General features: G+C 43.5%; 1 protein-coding gene across 2 annotated transcripts in view; it reads left to right on the top strand.

Annotated features, from left to right (window-relative positions):
* The window catches only part of MAPK14 (mitogen-activated protein kinase 14), an 82525-nt gene that overhangs the window by 55659 nt on the left and 6727 nt on the right, over positions 1–20139 (top strand). The window contains exons 9-10 of one of the 2 annotated variants that reach the window (XM_033917336.1): positions 12660–12739; positions 13325–13403. In XM_033917336.1, coding sequence (XP_033773227.1) covers positions 12660–12739; positions 13325–13403 — 159 coding nt within the window. Of the gene's footprint in view, positions 1–10245; positions 10326–12659; positions 12740–13324; positions 13404–20139 lie in introns of both variants that reach the window. The other variant, XM_033917335.1, reaches the window with a different exon arrangement.

Genomic DNA, 20139 nt, shown 5'->3' with positions numbered 1-20139 from the left:
CTACGCCAAACTCTCCTCCACATACAAATACAGTTTAATACAACTGGTGTACAGATCAAGGCGTACTTGGCATGATCTGTTATATTTCAGTCTCATACAAACTGGCCTCTTGATAGGTGGTGTGCCAATCTTACAAACTGAGTGAAACTGATCAATAACACTTAAATAGGGCATATTTATAAGAACAGGAGAAAAGAAAGATCTCCAAAAAAGTTGCTATTAGTGACCAATATATTTTCATATTTTCTCTGGGAAAATGAAACATGAAGTCTGATTGGTGACTTCACTCACATCCCACCTACCCTTGGCCACTCTGCCCTTCTCTCTCTTTCTCACTCACTTACTCATATCCCACCTGCCCTCAGCCACTCTGCCTTACACACACCCTGCCTGCTCTCAGCCATTCTGCCCTTAAATCAAAAAGTAAAGGTAAAATACATTTAACAGCTTTAGTAAAAGTAACTGTGAGCAATTGAACATATCACTTTTCCACATAGTCTCCATGCAAGATGACATATTTGTTGTATCATTCAAGAAGTTTTTTGGCTGATCCTGAAGCCAGGTGAGCACCGCTTCCTTTACTTCATCATGCTTTGTCTTTTGCTCTCCGGGTTGGAGTGATGCATCCATATCTTGTTGCTGGTGACAATTCTCTCTAAAATATTCAGATGATCTTCATACCATCTCAGGAACTGGGTCACATCCTCCACACACTGTTGTTTGTGCAGATCAATAAGGTGTTTGGGAACCCATCACAGACTTCCCTATATCCCAAGTCATTATGCATTATGGCAAATGCAAATCCATAGCTGATATCCAAATTTGCAGCCAATTGACACCGTTATCAGTCGGTCTTCTCTAATCAAGGCATCCTCCTTGTCAATGGGCGACCAGAACGACCTTCATCGATTACACCTGTTCTTCACGCTTTAAGCAGTGGACAGCCTCGAAAGCAGACTTGCTTGTAGATCTTTGTAAGAGCTTCCTAGTACTCCACTGCGCATGTACAAGTGCCTTCCCGCCCGAGTTAGGGCGCGCGTCTCCTGTGAGGAACCTCAGTTCAGATAACTAGCTAAGAAGCCAACCAGGGGAGGAGGGTGGGTTGTGAGAATATCTGCCTGCTGTCCCTGGATAACAACTGTTACGATAAGTAACTGTGCTTTATCCCAGGACAAGCAGGCAGTATATTCTCAACAGTGGGTGACCTCCAAGCTAAATATAATGGGATGGAGGGAGAGTTGGCAAGTTAAGAAAAAAAATTTTGCAAAACTGATTGGCCAAAATGGCCATCTCTTCTGGAGAAAGTATCCAGACAGTAATGAGAGGTGAATGTATGAACCGAGGACCAAGTGGCAGCCTTGCAGATTTCTTCAATAGGAGTTGATCTGAGGAAAGTACAGATGCCGCCATAGCTCTAACTTTGTGGCCCGTGACTCGACCCTGCAGAGGGAGACCAGCCTGAGCATAGCAGAAAGAGATGCAAGCAGCCATCCAGTTGGAGATGTTTCGCTTAGAGACAGGATGCCCCAACTTATTTGGATCGAAGGAGATGAAAAGTTGTGGGGCTGTTCTGTGAGGTTGAGTGTGTTGCAAGTAGAAAGCCAAGGCATGCTTGGCTGTCCGCTGCTTGGCTCCGTCAGTGATGTCACCCACTGTTGAGAATATCTGCCTGCTGTCCCTGGATAACAACTGTTACGGTAAGTAACTGTGCTTTATTGCCACAGGGGACCCAGAAATATCTGCTCTTTCAACGATTTCCAACTCTCGGCATTTCTCAGATGGAACTCTGCCCTTGCCCAAAGTATTCAACAGCACCAATCCTGCAGCTGCCTATAATTCATGCATTCTCACTGCTATACTGTAGATGTCAGGCATGGCAAATGACTAGAAACCCTGGGGTAGGGGGATGGATAAAGAAACATCATGCCCCAAAGAGGTAGCAGCTCCTTCTAATTGCCTCAATATAGAGCCCTCTTCCACAGTTTGTCCAGCTGCAGTCCCAGTGACGAATCTCCATTCTTCACTGCTCTGGTGAGGAGGTCAACCACACTACCCCTTTCATAATGGGGTGCTGAAGCAAGAGAGGAGAGCATAGAGCTCACCAGGTTTGTGCTGCCTTGGCCACTCCTTCTGAGGGTCTAAAATCTTCAAGAATCAGTTCTCTAAAGTTTATGTAGCTGATTTTATTGATGACTGCACAGAAAAATAACAATAAACAGAATATAACAATTCTGGTCATCCAGTTCCCCTCCCCCCAAAAAAGTTCTCTCCCCCACCCACAAAACAAAAAAAAAATCAAATATTAATGTCTGTTGAGATATTCAAGAAAAAGGTAAGTACACAGTAGACTCCTACCAGTTCCCAAAGCATATGAACCCTCCCTCCCCTCAGAAAGAGCTCTCCTGGATAAACGGACAACTGGAAAAAAAAGATTCTGCCAATTAGTACACCCAGAAAACCAATAAAATAGACAAGCAACACAGATAAAACCTGTCAAAGAACTACTGTATGAACTTAGTAACGTGGTTGTCAGCAGAAGAGACAAATACAGGTGAAGAAACAGTTGTGTCCTTATACATAACCAAGTGGTAAAAAAAATAGTGTTCCAAGACCCTGGACTCTTATGGGCCCCGGAAAACCTTGTGGACGGAGTTTAAAGGGCCCTGCAAAACAGTCTGTAGTAATATCCAAATGTAGGACTTTACCCCCCACCCGAAGAACAACAGAAAAGATACCTGGAGAAAACAATATCCAACCACTATACAGCAAAAAGAGAAAGTAGAAGAGAGAAAAAAACCCCAAACACAACCTCTGCATCTCCCATGTGCTCCCCAGGAACCCCTCAAAAGAGCTGCAAAACAGCAAATCATAAGACATTTAAGATGTCACTGCGAGCTCTGAGACTCAAGGATTGGATATACGGAATCCAAATAGAAAGAAATGCTTTTTCCTATTAGGGGTAGTTCTAGCCAATTTATGTTCTAGCAATAAAAGCACATGGAGATGATTCCGGCAAGACCAGAATGATGGAATGGAGTCAGATTTTTCATTTAAAGAAGAATTAAAGAAAGATGTGTTAACCAGCAGGAAAGCATAAGTCATATTGGTATACATTTATGCATATTGATCTCTAACTATTGGGATGGGATGCACTATTAATTTTAGTATCAGTTTGTGTGTGCATACTTACATATGTAAGTATGGCATCTATTGACAGTACTGGTAAGCATGCCTTTATATCCATCTGATGTATTCTGTCCACCTATGCCTGCTGCTTGTCCCTTTCATGATCTTCAAAAACCCGAGGGAATGGTATAGTGTAGGGGTGAAGAACTTATGTGCATGACAGAAGAGCGGGATTTAGGTGTGATTATATGTGATGATTTTAAGGTGGCTAAACAGATTGAAAAGGTGACGGCAAAAGCTAGAAGGATGCTACGATGCATAGGAAGAGGTATGGCCAGTCGGAAAAAGGAGGTTTTGATGCCCCTGTATAAGATTAAGTGAGACCTCATTTAGAATATTGTATATAATTCTGGAGGCCACATAAGAACATAAGAAGTGCCTCCGCCGGGTCAGACCACAGGTCCATCCCGCCCAGCAGTCCGCTCCCGCGGCGGCCCAAAACAGGTCAAGACCTGTCTGAACCATCAGAAGGGGCTCCCTTGCCACCTTGGTTTCCCATTTAAGTCCTGCCTTCCTATCGAAGTCCTAGCCCTCCGGTCTTGCACATGCACGACCAGGTTAGTTTATACTCATTACCTGATTTACTTCCTATACTTGTGTTACCTCCCAGCTCCTCCCTCAGTATCCCACGATCCCTTTATCCCTCAGGAATCCATCCAATCCCTGTTTGAATCCTTGTACCGTATTCTGTCTGATCACTTCCTCCGGTAGCGCATTCCAAGTGTCCACTACCCTTTGGGTGAAAAAAAACTTCCTTGCATTTGTTTTGAACCTATCTCCCTTCAGTTTCTCAGAATGTCCCCTCGTATTTGCTGTCCCCTTCAGTCTAAAGAATCTGTCCCTATCCACCTTCTCTATGCCCCTCATGATCTTGAAAGTCTCTATCATATCTCCCCTGAGCCTCCTTTTCTCCAGAGAGAAGAGCCCCAGCCTATCCAGCCTCTCGGCATATGAGCAGTGTTCCAGCCCTCTTACCAATTTCGTTGCTCTCCTTTGGACTCTCTCAAGTACCGCCATGTCCTTCTTGAGGTGCGGCGACCAATACTGAACGCAGTACTCCAGATGTGGACGTACCATCGCTCGATACAAAGGCATGATGACTTCCCGTGTTCTGGTTGCTATGCCCTTCTTTATGATGCCCAGCATCCTGTTGGCTTTTTTCGAGGCTGCTGCGCACTGTGCAGATGGCTTCAGTGATGCATCCACCAGCACACCCAAGTCTCTCTCGAGTCTGCTGTCTCCCAACAATACCCCCCCTAATTTGTAGCTGAACAACGGGTTCTTTTTCCCTATATGCATGACCTTGCATTTGTCCACGTTGAAGCGCATTTGCCATTTGTTTGCCCAGTCTTCCAGCTTGTCCAGGTCCCTTTGTAGGTCCTCACACTCCTCCCTGGTCGTAACTCTGCCGCACAGTTTGGTATCGTCTGCGAATTTTATAACCTCGCACTTTGCCTCCTTTTCCAGGTCATTGATGAATATGTTAAAGAGTAAAGGCCCCAGCACCGATCCCTGTGGCACACCGCTCGTGACTCCCCGCCAGTCAGAATATTGACCCTTTACTCCAACCCTCTGCAGTCTTCCCGACAACCAGTGCTTGATCCATCTGTGCACATCCCCTCCCACCCCGTGGTTCCACAGCTTCTTAAGTAGCCTTTCATGTGGCACCTTGTCGAAAGCCTTTTGAAAGTCGAGGTAAATGATGTCTATGGGCTCCCCATTGTCCACCCGACTGCTTATTCCCTCAAAGAAGTACAGAAGGTTCGTTAGGCACGACCTTCCCTTACAGAATCCGTGCTGGCTTGTTCTCAGTAGGCCATTTCTCTCGATGTGCTCGCAAATGCCGTCCTTGATCATAGCTTCAACAATCTTCCCTATAATTGAAGTCAGGCTCACCGGCCTGTAGTTCCCGGGGTCACCCCTCGATCCTTTCTTGAAGATGGGTGTGACATTTGCCAATTTCCAGTCCTCCGGCACCTCACCAGTTTTCAAGGATAGGTTGCAAACATGTTGTATTGTGCCCGCTATTTCCTGTCTTAGTTCCTTCAGAACCCTTGGATGGATCCCGTCCGGGCCCGGTGATTTGCCGCATTTTAACCTGTCTATCTGTTTGAGGACATCCTCCCTACTTACCTCTATGTGCTCTAATTTTTCAGTCTGTTCCCCACTCATGAGTTCCTCTGAGTCTGGTATATTAGATTTGTCTTCGCTCGTGAAAACCGACGAGAAGAACGTGTTCAACCTCTCAGCTACCTCTTTATCCTCCTTAATCACTCCCTTCCTGTCCCCATCGTCCAACGGCCCTACTTCCTCTCTCGCTGGTCGCTTCCCCTTAACGTAACTGAAGAATGCCTTGAAGTTTTTCGCCTCCTTGGCCAGCCCCTCTTCGTATTTCCCTTTTGCTTTTCTAACCTCCCGGTGGCATCTTATATCAAAAAGATATAAAGGATGGAGTCGGTCCAGAGGAAGACTACTAAAATGGTATGTGGTCTTCATCATAAGGCGTATGGGGACAGACTTAATGATCTCAATCTATACTTCGGAGGAAAGGCGGGAGAAGGGGAGATATAATGGAGATGTTTAAATAACTACATAATGTAAATGCGCATGAGTCGAGTCTCTTTCATTTGAAAGGAAACTGCAGTGAGAGGGCATAGGATGAAGTTAAGAGGTGATGGGTTCTGAAGTAATCTGAGGAAATACTTTTTTACAGAAATGCATGGAACAGTGGAGACAGAGATTGTGTCTGAATTCAAGAGGGCCTGAGATAGGCACATGGGATCTCTCAGAGAAAGAGATAATGGTTACTGCGGATGGGCAGACTAGATGGGCCATTTGGCCTTTATCTGCCATCATGTTTCTATGTTTGTGTGATGCTTGTGACTACATGCAGATGAGCTTGTTTGTTATTTGGGTGTCAGAGATAATGAATAGCAAAAAAAATTGTGACCAATTAATTCTGCTCTCTATGTAGGTTATATAGAAATAAAACAAAGAAAATAAGGTAATACCTTTTTTATTGGACTAACTCAATGCATTTTATGATTAGCTTTTGAAGGTAACCCTTTCAGATCAGAAATAAGCAAATGTTGACAGATGTCAGTATATATAAGGTTAAAATTTAAATAAAATATTGTATACTGAGTGAAATGAGCTGAAAATTTTTATAGGTATGTGAATCCAAAAAATTTATTTTGTTTACTGTGTTTATGGAAATTGTTTCACTTTTTTTTTTTTTTAACTTTTTTGAAATTAATATCTTTAGTAGTGCAAACTAGGACAAAGGAGAAAAAAAAACAGTTTGTGGGGGTACTTCTGTCATTTTGGACAAAAAATAACATGAAATATGGGAATTGTTAGTTCAAACAAATGCACATGTCTACTATTTTATGTCCTGTGCCTTGGCCTATCAGTTTTGCTTTCCTTTTCCTGTGTGTTGTAGAAAAACTGAAGGGGAAAAAAGCACTAGGTTTGGCTTACAACTGCTGAGCCTGCTCCTGAACACTTGGCTCCAAATAGCTCTCACATTGGTTTAGTAAAGCTACGCAAACTGATTTTGAACATAAATTTCATCTGTTTAAGAACATAAGCAGTGCCTCTGCTGGGTCAAACCAGAGGTCCATCATGCCCAGCAGTCCACTCACGCGGCGGCCAATCAGGTCCAGGACCTGTATAGCAATCCTCTATCTATACCCTTCTATCCCCTTTTCCTTCAGGAAATCATCCAATCCCTTCTTGAACCCCAATACCGTACTCTGTCCTATCACACTCTCTGGAAACGCATTCCAGGTGTCGGGTGAAGAAGAACTTCCTAGCATTGGTTCTGAATCTGTCCCCTCTTAATTTTTCTGAATGCCCTCTCGTTCTTGGAGTTTTCGAAAGTTTGAAGAATCTGTCCCTGTCCACTTTCTCTATGCCCTTCATGATCTTGTAAGTTTACATTTTAGTAGCCCTGCCAATATTGCTACATTTGTGGTCTGTCTGTGGCACTTATGTGCTATGACATTTCTGTGCATTTCTGCCTTATACTGTACCTTAGAATGCTTTGAGTATGCGTTATTGTGCATAAAGTGTATGTGCTAAATTCTTAAAATTTTTACACAACTGCCACCAATAACTTCCTGATAATTTTGAAATCAATCTGTTGTGTGGTTTCCCCCACACCTTCCAGATCTGTAATCATTAAGAAGGTAATTTACTAAATGCTCTCTATTTGCTGCAGGGTCTATCTTATTCCAGTGGGCCCCATAGCAGATAGTGTGCATTAACCAATGGTAAATGACCCTTAAATGCTTTGTTCTTATGTGTATGTCTTCACTTCTAAATTGGATGTGCATGCCATTTTTTCTCCATTAGCTTGCTCTCTAACGCTAAGCCTAGTGCAGAGGCGAGCAACGAAACTTGTTAAAGGGATGGAGCATTTGAGCTACAAAGAACGACTCAGGAAACTGGGACTGTTTACCCTCGAGAAGAGAAGAATGAGAGGGGATTTGATAGAGACTTTTAAAATATTAAAAGGATTTGATAAAATAGACCAGGAAGCAGCATTGCTAACATATTCAGAGGTGACACGGACAAGAGGTCATAGCCTGAAACTGTGTGGCAGCAGGTTCAGGACAAATGTCAGGAAGTTCTGCTTCACACAGCGAGTGGTGGGTGCTTGGAATGCGCTCCCGGAGGAGGTTGTGGCAGAAACTACTGTACTGGGATTCAAGCGCAAGTTGGATGCACACCTTCTTGCATATCATATTGAGGGATACGGTAAAGTCGGGTCTCCAAAAAAGAGTACCTAAATGGGCCGCCGCGTGTGTGGAGCACCGGACTGGATGGACCTCGGTCTGATCCGGTGGAGGCGTTTCTTATGTTCTTATGGTATCACTTAGGAGTACGGTACATTATAATGTAAGGCCAGCTATGTGCAGGAATGTTTTCCAGCAAATCCAGCAGTGCTCTTGAAAACAAGAAACTCAAAAACTGATAGGAGTTTAGAAGAAGGCTAACCAACAAAAAGAGAGGGGTTCCAAAGCACATGGTAGGGAATAAGAACAAAAAAGCCATAAAGATAGGCATATTTATTACATGGGTTTTAATAATGTTCTTCTACTGGAGTTAGGGATAGCAGAAAGTTTTACAGAGGGCCACTGGATCCCTGCCATTTCACTTGTGAATATGCAAAGCAAACTTGATTTTGTATGATCTATAAATTTTCTTGCAACTTTTTTTTTCATATCAGTTTACAGTTGAAACCAATAAGATGACTTGCTTGTTAACTGATTTTCTTCACTCTAATAGTATGCTTATTAATGAATTTATAAACGTTTATATGTTTCAGAAAAGCTTTGGGAAATTGGTCTCAAATGTTTGTTCTACTAAGATTGTCAATAATGACACTTTCTAGTGCAATGTATCTAGTAGTCCTGAACTGTAGGGTTATGCATCTGAACCCACAAGTTGCTTTCAGAATGCTGTCAATAATCTTTGAACCTCCCAAACAGCTGTTCCTGCCCCCTCAGTTTTCTGCTGTAAGCAAGTTTCTCAAAAGTGTTTCTGCTTTTTGGTTTTATTATTTTGGGGTATTATTTTGTTAGTGTTCAGCAGATTTCCTACTAGTTGGAACCTCTTCCTGGGAGAAGACACAGACTTACGTTGCAGAAATCTGCTGCTAGCAGGATCAGTCCTCGAGAACACCTAGTTAGCTAGCCTGCTTTGGTATTTTTTGGCACTCAGGAGCAGTCCCCTGTGTCACATCCCTTATTTATCAGGAGCTTGAGCACAAGCTGTTTGGATCCTTCCTGACTTGGCCGAGATTAATAGTGGGCTGGCTGCATAATCCTCTCGCAGAGGTCCTTTCAGGTATCATGGCAAAGGTTCAGTGGGGGCAGGAAACAATAAGCCTCTGGTTCTCGCCCCTCTCCAGCTTCCAAGAAAGCACAATGATGCCAGGACAGGGGCCAACCTGTCAGCCTATTGGTCAGTCTGGGCTGAGATAAAGGTGGAAGATCCTCCCTATTTTGAGGAGGGGAGGAGGTTTGAATTCCACTGATGCTTCTTGTGGTCTTGTGTAAGTCACAACACTTAGGACCTCTTATATCAAGCCGTGGGAGCGGGTGACATGCAGCAAAGTCACTGAAGCCCATAGGGATTGAATGGGCTTCAGTGCATTTGCTAGGTCGGCTTGTCTTATCAGGCTTGATAAGAGGCCCTTAGACTGTAAGTCCTCTGGGGATAGGGAAATAATACCTGCATGCGACATGCCTTGAGCTACTACTGTAAAGACATTAGCTAAATCCTCAAAATTATGCTAATATGAACATAATTAAAGTTCTGTAGTTGTGTTCTGATTTCTTACTTTGTACAAGTTTAAAACTGTCTGAACTTCCTTTTTAAAACCATAGCTCTTAATTTTGCACTGTAGCAGGACACATGCCTACAGGTAGAATATACACTTGTGTGGAAATAACACTACTGCTTTCCTGTGCCACCATGAGCAGTTTCTTAAATGGGGATTTGATTGCATGGAAACCACTCATTCTCACACAATCCTGTGCCAGGTAACTGCCCATGTGTAGTTTGACTCCTAGAGAAAATTTGCATGTGGATCCTCCATTGCCCCCCAACATACTCACTGAGACTGAATCTACACCCCCCCCTCCACCCCAATCCCTAGTTCTCCATAGTTATTTGTAGTGGTTTCACATGTAATTGTATAGAGATCATCAGAATCTAGGGTAAAACCTTGAACTAAGTTTTTCCAAACCTGGATATGTTTTTTAGAAACATGCATGGTCTGATGCCATATATATCCTCAAGAGATTTCACAAGCAGCACTATGTGAACTGGCTATCTGCACTCTTGCTTGCTTTGTCTTTTAACCTTGGCTGTGGCTAATTGGCTTAAGGCTGCAGAGGTTATGTTTCTGCTTTGGTTTTAACTGCGGTGCAGGAGGAGAATCCCCTAGGCATGTACTGGTGAAAGCAATGCTGAGCCCCCTTCCCATCTTGAGCTTTGCTTGGATGGATTGTAATCTCTCCCAGCATTTTCCTTTATGCTCCACAATAGATATTGATCAGTTGAAGCTCATTTTGAGACTGGTTGGAACCCCAGGGCCTGAGCTCATGAAGAAAATCTCCTCCGAGTCTGTGAGTTGGTTCTTTGCTTGTATTCTTTGCCTGCTCAGCAAATTTTGGTTTGGGCTCTCTTTTTTTTTAGTGGGGGAGGGGGGTTAATTCATTTTGCTTGCTTGTTTTTACCCCTTCTGGCTCACTTAAGTGACTGATTAGCTATTAGCTTGCCTTCTCTCCATTCTCCTACTTGTTTTATTCCCCATGTTAAGAGGGTAATGCATGAAACTCTTGGCAATTTCCCCATTTGGAATTAATTTGAAACTCACTATTAGAAATGTTAACACTCGATTTACACCTAAAATGATCATCTTAAAAGTTCCAGGCTGTGCTTGATTAGTACTGATTCAGATATTTTGGTTCCTCATCTCTTTAATAAGGTCTTCTCTATAATAAAGGGTAGTTGCTACAGCCCCAGAAAAACACATCACCTTTTTCTGCTAACTATATTGGTATGGAAGAGCCTTGGTATATTGGGGGAGGGAGGGGGGTTCTATGTCATGCAAAAATTAGCTTAGGCCCTCCTGTATCTGTACAAGTTTTGTCAACCTTTACTTGACATAACTAACTTACCTTACTTGCTGCTGATAGACTACCAGCAACTATTTAAATTGCAGAAGATGTCTTCTATGGCCATTGATTGAATATTTATCAATAAACGTTCTGGAATGCATGAGGAGTGTGTGTTTGCTGTATTAGTCTACTTGAATGCACATAAATAAAGATCAACAATAAAAATAAGGAAATATGTTTTATAATATGTTCTTTACTAGCTTTAGTGAAAACAATCCATTCTGACCTGAGGGAGTGCTAGCACCTAGAAGCTAGCCAAAAAACATATGTTAATCTTATAAGCATCACCTTATATATTTTTGTTGACTTTTATTTATGTAGAGATCACACGCTAGATTTTACTAAATCATAGAAGAGCTGCTTACTGCAGGCCGATGAGATAAATGCTCTGGCGTTCATAGGAATTGAATGAGCATTGGAGCATTTACCTCACCAGCCCGCTATGAGAAGCTCTTCTGCTGTTTAGTAAAAGTAGCCCACAGTGATTTGTGGGTGTCAGGTCAAAAGCGCACCGGGACAAAGGCGCGCGCAGATAATTGAGCGCAGTGCGGAGGTGCGCGCTGCAGAAAATTACTGTTTTTAGGGCTCCGACGGGGGGGGCGTGGGGGGGAACCCCCCCACTTTACTTAATAGAGATCGCGCCGTGTTGTGGGGGCATTTGTGGGGGGGTTGGGGGGTTGTAACCCCCCACATTTTACATTCACTTTTTCAGTTTTTAGGAAAAAAGTTAAGTTTACAGTAAAATGTGGAGGGTTAAAACCCCCCACAACGCCGGCGCGATCTCTATTAAGTAAACTGGGGGGGCTCCCCAACAAAACCCCCCGTCGGAGCCCCCAAAAACTGTCATTTTCTTCGGCGCGCACCTCCGTCTTGTGCTCAGTTGTCGGCGCGCATCTTTGTCTTTCGCGGGGTTGTCTATGAACCGATTTGTGTGTCCTGAAACTGATATTGGTGGTTGGGATTTTGTATTAATAGCATTGTTATTATATTTGAACTACTTTGCTACTCGTCCTTCCTGCATCTTTTTCTCAGATTTAATCTGGGCCAGAATAATAAAACATCAAATCTAACCAAACATGGTAAAAAAAAATGTTACTGAAAGCTTGGTCTAGACTGGTTAAAAGATGTGCATGTACTTGTGCAGTGAAGTCCAGGGCAGCACACTAGGGGGCATTACTTCATCCTTTGAATTGGTTGTATCCATAACACATGCATGGATTTAATTCATCATTACATTTAAAAAAAATAATCCACCTGTGTTAACCACCATGGGTAAGTACTGATTTGTTGTGCATGGCTAATGCTGTACTGCCTCTTCTACCATCTATCCATAAGCCTCTCTGCATTCATAAATGAAAAAAAGGGAAGAACTATAGAAGAACCAAACTAGATTACTAAATATTGACAGGGCAACTCCTGAATGGAAAAGCAAGCCAGAACTTGCTAATTTTTTAATCATCAAATCCTTTTATGATCAGTTAAGTAGTATGTTGCTAATACTCACCTTGAGAACTGACGATACCAAACCTGTAGCCCTAAAGAAGTTAAATTGTAAAGCATACTGCACCACAAAGCAAAGGAAACGTCACTGGCTCACATGCTTCAGTGGACCAAACTCTAATATTACATATTTAGGTAGTATCAGGAAGTGAACCTTGGTAGAATGTGCAGGTCATGTTATAAGCTGAAGAGATGCTTTGTATGCATATGTTTGGGGCAGTTTTTATTTTTTGCACTGTTTTTTTTTTTTTTAACAAAGCCCTTGACAAGGCACCTAAGATATTAACCAGCTTCAGCAGATCTTGCGCCTGACGGGGACACCCCCTGCCTATCTTATTAACAGGATGCCCAGCCATGAGGTGAGACTGCATGCAAGGAAGTTACCTGGCCCTGTTAACATGCATTATTTGTAAATGCAACATAATAGAATCCTTGCATGTGTTAGAGGGTGGGAAATGGAATAATTCACACTCGTGATAGGAATTCAGAATTAAAGGAGCTAGAGTTTATTTTTTGGTTTGGTTTTTTATTTTTTGCTTTAGTAGAAAACAGATATTTGCTTAAGTCTGTAGCAGCCCACATATATTAAACCAGATTTATCACCAGTCTGATCTAAGAGCATTTTAAGTTTTAATATTGGCTCTAGTCAGTTTCATGTTTGGAAAAGCATTCTAGCCTGCACTATATACAATTCAGATCTGATCAGACAGCCTGCGAATATTGTCTTTTACTGGGCCAAGTTTTTCAGTCCTGGTAGGGAAAAAAGAAGATCAGTGAATTTCAGATATGTAGGCTGTGGTTATCTTTTTAAATGATCATTTGACGTGAAAAGAAATATAGAGAATTTACAGCTGAAATGGTGCATGTGGCTTGGATCTGGGAGGCAGGATGAAGAGTTAGCAAAGCATATACAGAAATAGTTCTAAAACACTTTCCTTTCATAGGCAAGAAATTATATTCAGTCACTTCCGTACATGCCGAAGATGAACTTTGAAGATGTATTCATTGGAGCTAATCCACAAGGTGAGACTTTAAACACTAAAAACCTCTGGGTGAGAAGAGAATATAAACTCTGGGAACAATTCTATAACTGGATTCCTCCATTTAGGCATCCCAAGGCCACATAATAGGAGCTTATTCTATAGTGGAACTTAGGTGCCCAGATACCATTATAGCAGTGCTTCTCAGTCCAGTCTTTGGGACACAACTAACCAGTCTGGTATCTCCAGTAATATATATGAAATGCTTTTGCATACAGTTAAGGTGGTGCATGCAAATCTCATGCATATTCCTTAGGGATAGCCTGAAAATCAGACTGGGCAAGGTGTGTTTGAGAACCCCTGCATTATAGAATACTAGTATAACCCAGTATCAGTGCACCTAACATCTAGGCACTCACACCAGTTATAAAGTTGGCACAAGTGCAGGAGCCTAAATGCAGCAGATGCACATGTAATTTGCAGTATTCTGTAAGACACATACTTAAGTGGGAGCCCTGCCTATTCTGCACCCCTATGTACAGCTGTCTTACAAATACACACTATGCAAGTTAAGCAGAATATTTGTGTGTGTGTGTGTGTATGCACATGTAATTTGAAAAATTGATATATGTAATACGAGTGCCTAGTTTATGGAATTGCTATATTACATAATTTATTTGAGGAGGGGGTAGTTAACAGCAGTGAGCTAAGTATTTGTATCAGGGATAGCAAATCTTTTTGGTCTTGCCTTAAAGTGGGTGCCAGTAGTAATTGGATTTAAGGGTCACATTACACGTCATGCGCCTGAGGTTTTGTCATTATTGCTCTCTAGTAAAAATTGAAAATAAAAACATCTTTCTACGCAAAAGCACACTAGTTGGTGGTGGCATCTGAGAGGACCAAAGTTCTAGAACTCTCCCCTAGCAAGTTCAAATTTTGTGTGCATGTGTAGGAAATTCTTGCTTTGTTAGTCATTTTACCTCATCTATGCTAGCATGCTGGTCACAGCCATCAACAGTGCCTCACTCAATTTAAAAAAGGGGGGAAAATAACCATGAACAGCTAGAACCACAGCACTGTGACATGTTTTACAGGGCTTTCAACCAATGCACAGAAGGTGCCCCCTCCCCTTTGCATGGTAGCTCCAAGGCCCAACATCCTTACCTGATCTCTCTTGCAGGCTGATGCTCAGAACTCCTGCACAGTGCAGGAGAATACCAAGAGAACAGGGCTGAAAAATAACTTCCCAGTGTTAAACACTAATAATCTGCAACTCATATGTGCGCTATTAGTGTTAAGCTTTGGGAAGTTATTTTTCGTTAAAGAGGGTGAACATTCCTGGTACATGCGCACAAGAGCTATGTGGTAAGCAAAGCTCTTCTGTGCACACTAGACGAAGTAGCTGGGAAGAAGACAGTCAATCCTATAATGCATTTGCCAGCTGTGCAGCCGTGATTCTTCTCCCAGAAAGATCAGTTCATTCCCACTAACATTTTGATGAGGGCCTGGTTAAACAGGCCCCTAAAGCTGCAGCTATTAAACACACATGTTCCCTGGAAATTGTATCCTAACTCCAGGTTCGAGCTAACGTTAGGTTTGATTTGTGCACCGTTGTCTGAGCAGTGGGAGGGAATAGCTAACACCTTGTTTACATCTGTTTCACTACATCTACATATTATTTGTGCTGATCTTCATCATCCATGCTGTTCCTGCGCTGGTGCCCTCTGAACATTGTGTGAAGCCTAATGCTGGCACTAGTCCAGTGCTAATTGTCTCTACCACAGAGTTAGGTTCAGAGCATTGGCCTGTTGGTCTCTACTTTAGCTCCCAGAAGAGCCAGGAATACATCTGGCTCCTCCCCCATGACCACAAGGCCGACTAGGCTTCCAAGTAATGATTTCCATGATCATTTTGTTAAATATTTTAACTATGTGATGCTGCTTACTGAGATCTTTTAGCTCAGTCTCCTTTCTTCCTGTTCATACTGATTTGTCTTTAGTTACTGTGTGTTAATCCATTTCTAACATGGTAATTTCCACTATTAACTCGCATAGTACCTGATTACTACTCAATGTATTGTAAACCACTTTGGGTGACTTTTCATGAAAAGACGGTTAATAAATCCCAATAAATAAATAGTAAACTCATCTTTATCTCAGGGCCGGATTCTCAAAACTCACTGGTACAATCCAGCAAGTTGATGTAGTGGGAGAGGCTTTAGGCCCCTCACCAGTGCATCTCAGAATGTACCAGGAAGGCCAGCCATTTTGAAAGAAGCAGGCCTGCTTTCCGAAGGGAATAGGCATCCCTCGTGTTGGCCTTCGTCTTGGGCGTCAAGGGACCCCATTGACAGGAGGGAATGGACATCCCTCCTGCTGTCCTTCAAATTAAAGGTGTGGGGGACATTGGCATCATTGGGGGTTCTTTTTTGGGGGGGAGAGGAGGGTCTGAGATGCCATCGCCTTATTTTCCTGTCAGTGCCTGAGCCAATCAGCGCTCAGGCACTGACCAGAAAGTAAGACGATGGCAGCTCAGACCCTGCCAGAAAATTTTGCCCACAAATGTGGCACAACAAGGTTAGAGAATCACCTGGTGATGATAGGGAATCACCCGGAGTACTCATTTAAATATGAATGAGTTTATTTTACTACTATTTTAATATTAATGACCTTGTATTACATTTGCATGGCAGAGTCAGAGACTGCTAGGAATCCGTTCTGATAGCCCCAGGTATGTTAGATAGATTGTGAGCCCACCGGGACAGATAGGGAAAATGCTCGAGTACCTGATTGTAAAACCGCTTAGATAACCTTGATAGGCGGTATATAAAAATCCTAATAAACTTGAAACTTGATAATTGATCATTCTTGAACAATCCCTCTTTAGTCTGGGACCATTGGGTTTATGCATCCTTTGCCTCCAGACACAAGAGGAAGCCTCAGGTGATTGAAGTCTTAACTCCTCCCTCTGCTAGCATATCCTGCTTTCTACAAGCTTGCTTTCTACAAGCCAGCCTGTAGGAGCTTATCTCTTCTGCTTGTGTTTCTTTTGCTAGTTTTCAGTATTTTTTTTTTTTTTTTTGGTATTTCCTTCCTGGGTTTGTCCTTGTGCTTTGGAGGTTCCCTGCAGGGACATCCTTGCGGCGGGAGATCAGATTGTTATAGAATTTCTGTTTCTGGAGGGTTCCTTGCACTGCAATAAGTCCCCTGGACAGCCTGCAGGACAGATCAAGGCTCTGGGACCGGGAGCTAGCTCACCCCAGGTTCGTCCACTAGTGGGTGTAGTGCAGGCTGAGCGGTTCCATGGAGGCACGACTGAGATTGGAGCCAGTCTGTGTGCCTCCACGTGGTGGTCAGGCCGGTGGGGCAGTCAGAAGACTTGAAATCCAGCTTTCCAGCGTCCTGAGACTTTAGATTACCCTACATGCTGTTCCAGCATTTTCTCCGAATACTGTCGAATACTGGAACGCAAATGGAAAAAATCTAAATCCCCCTCCGACAGACAGACCTGGAGGGTGAATATTAAATTCTACAACACTGAATTAAAAAAATCAAGGAAGAACTACTACGGCAACAAAATCTCCAGATCCAACAACCAAAGCAATACACTGTTCAACATTTGGCGTTCCATATCCTCCAAACACGATCCCGCCACACCCCCCTCCTCCCCATCTGCCGATGAACTAGCTAAATTTTTCAATGAGAAAGTCACCACCTTAAGATGCTCCTTCCCTCCAACACCCTCCTACAACTCTCTGGTGCTCGCCGCCTCCAACACTAATCCATCCGAAGCCAACCATATCCCAGCCGATAGATCCTGGACCGCCTTCGATCCCGTCTCCGACTCCCAAGTTTCCAAACTCTGCCTCAAATTAAAATCCTGCAACTGTACCTTGGATCCCTTCCCCTCCTACTTATACGAAAATATTCCCACACAAGCCATCTCATCTCTCACCAAACTTATAAATTCCGCCCTACTCTCAGGCCTTTTTTCTGTAGAAATGGGACACATTGCATTATCCCCCCTACTGAAAAAAGCTGAGCTAAACCCCTCCACACCGTCCAGCTACCGCCCAATAGCTAACATTCCTCTTCTGACCAAGATGCTGGAGTCCATCATAGCTACCCAACTCTCATCCTATCTTGAGAGATTTTCCATTCTTCTACCCTACCAACATGGCTTCAGACCCAACTTTAGCACTGAATCCCTTCTGGCCTCTTTAATTTCTAAAGTCCAACATCTTCACTCTTGCAACAAGTTCGCTGTCCTTCTTCAATTTGATCTTTCTGCAGCCTTCGACATTGTCCATCATGACATTCTTATCCTCCAACTTTCGGAAATTGGCATACACTCCACAGTCTTAGACTGGTTCTCGAAGTTCCTACGTTCACGCTCCTACTTCGTTAACATGAACGGTACCTCATCCTCCCCTTGGAAACCGATTTGTGGAGTTCCTCAGGGTTCACCTCTATCTCCGATTCTTTTCAATGTTTATATGTCTTCCCTGAAACTCCTCCAACTATCCCTCTCTGAGACACTTTACACTTACGCCGACGACATCCTTGTCCTCCTTGAGACTGATCCCAACCTCACCAACCTCTCTGACAACATCTCCTCTTGTATAACGAATCTCCAATCCTGGGCTCTCACCGTTCAAATGAAACTTAATGAAACCAAAACTAAACTACTCTGGCTAGGCCCAAAATTGGATCAGCTGCCCACCGTCATCCCATTATCCTCTGGCACCAAACTGCAGCTTGAGCACTCAAGCAAAGTTCTGGGAATCATCATCGACTCTACACTGTCCTTCAACGATCACCTTAACTCCTTAGTAAAAAAATGCTTTTTCAACCTTCACATGCTAAGGAAAGTCAGATCCTGCTTCCACCAACAACACTTTGCTATCCTCGTTCAATCCATTATTCTTTCTAGACTGGACTACTGCAACTCCATTTACTTAAGCCTAACAAAGAAAAGTCTTCTCAGGCTTCAGCGGATTCAGAACACCGCGGCTAAATTAATCTTCGTAAAAAGCAAATTCGACCACGTCTCCCCGCTTCTGTCTAAGCTTCACTGGCTCCCAGTGCTCCTCAGGGTTCACTACAAATGCGCCTGCCTTGCCTTCAAGTCTCTACACGGCATCCTTCCTCCCCTGTTTCCACTATCTTGGCTCTCCCCGAATCCTAACTCCACCAGATCCACTCAAAAACTCATACTGTCATTCCCCTCTTTGAAGGGCATCTCCCATACAGGAAGACTTGGAACATCCCTCCTCTTCAGGATCACCGAGCTATGGAACAGCTTATCTGCCCCTCTTCGAAGTTCTCCCTCACTCCAACGTTTCAGAAAACATTTGAAAACTTGGCTTTTCTCTAAAATGTAACCACTCCCTCCCTCTCCACTCTACTTAGTCCCCATCCTTCCTTCCTTTTTACCAAGCCCTCCTTCCTCCCATTGGAGTTCCTTTCTTTAGTAATTCCTGTAAACCGTGTCGAGCTCTACTTCCGTGGAGATGATGCGGTATACAAACTTAAGGTTTAGTTTAGTTTAGTTTCTCCCATTCAGCACAATGGAACAGTGAGTAAACAGACAGTTTTAACGATTTGGAGGGTCTTACAAAGGGGTATTTGGGTGGTTTCCTTGCATGCCCTACCCCTCCCCAGCTCTAAAATCCCAAAATCACCATTTTCTAAGGATTCCTGTTTCTTTCCCAGGCCATTTTATTGCAAAATTGGCACCTACTGCGGCCATCTTGGATTTTTCCCAATTTGAATAAAACTATATTTTTTTGTAGTTAAGAGCTTTGTTTTGCTCCAAACTTCACAGATGGCCTCCCCAGGTCGAGACAGAACGGATTCATGCCTCATTATGGCTGGTGGATGCGCAGCCATGTTCCACTTGCACTGCGGCCTACGAGGGGGGTGAAATTTGCACGGATGCGGTGCCTTCCACCTCTGGGGAGACCTTCCTCAAGTCTTCTGCTCCAATATCCGCGAAAATCACATCTGAGGACTCTCGGGAGAGCACTGGTGGCGTATCGGTAAAATGCAAGCGTGGTTCCGGAGAAAACCCTCATAAGTCTTTCAAGCACTCTGTCTAAGGTGCACAGGACAGCTCTTGCCACAGGAGATATTTTACCCCCAGAATTTGTGTATGCTCTATCAGGCATACTTAGTTAAGAAGTCAATGCCTGTGTGTCAACCCACCAATGTCTGGGCCATCAATGGGGACTACGCCTCCGCTGGGCCCAAGTCTTTTGCTTTGTTAACCAGCAGGGACCCCGAAGCAGAAAAGAACGATGTCCATGATTGCATCGGGCACTCTTTCAGTCCCTCTGCTTTCGCAGGGAGGTTCAGCGGCGTCCACAGATGTAGCAAATTTGGCGGAGCTCCACGATCAGGATCTGTGTGAGTCCCGGGACCTGGCTGACAAAAACCACAGTACACAGGTTTTTCAAACCTGCTCGTTTAGAGGCCCTCATTACAGAATCTGCAGGAATTAAAACTGCAGCCACAGGAATTACAGCTGCAGCCAGATCAGCCGGTCTAGGCAGAATGCTCTCTCATGAGTGATCAGAGGTAGCTAACTGCCTCCTTTCCTGATAACCCTGATGCGGTTCGCATCCTGTCAGAGATTTGGAATAACCCAGAGGGTCCCTTAAAATACACTCGGGCTATGGCAAGGCTTTATCCCATGGCGGTCAGTTTTACTAAGCTCTTTGCTTCTCCAAAGGTGGATTCAACTGTGGCTGACGGAGAGGTGGTCCTGAAGGATGTTCA

This window comes from Geotrypetes seraphini, chromosome 13, assembly GCF_902459505.1.
Source record: "Geotrypetes seraphini chromosome 13, aGeoSer1.1, whole genome shotgun sequence".
Classification (NCBI taxonomy): Eukaryota; Metazoa; Chordata; class Amphibia; order Gymnophiona; family Dermophiidae; genus Geotrypetes; species Geotrypetes seraphini.
This window is presented reverse-complemented; position numbering and strand designations above follow the sequence as displayed.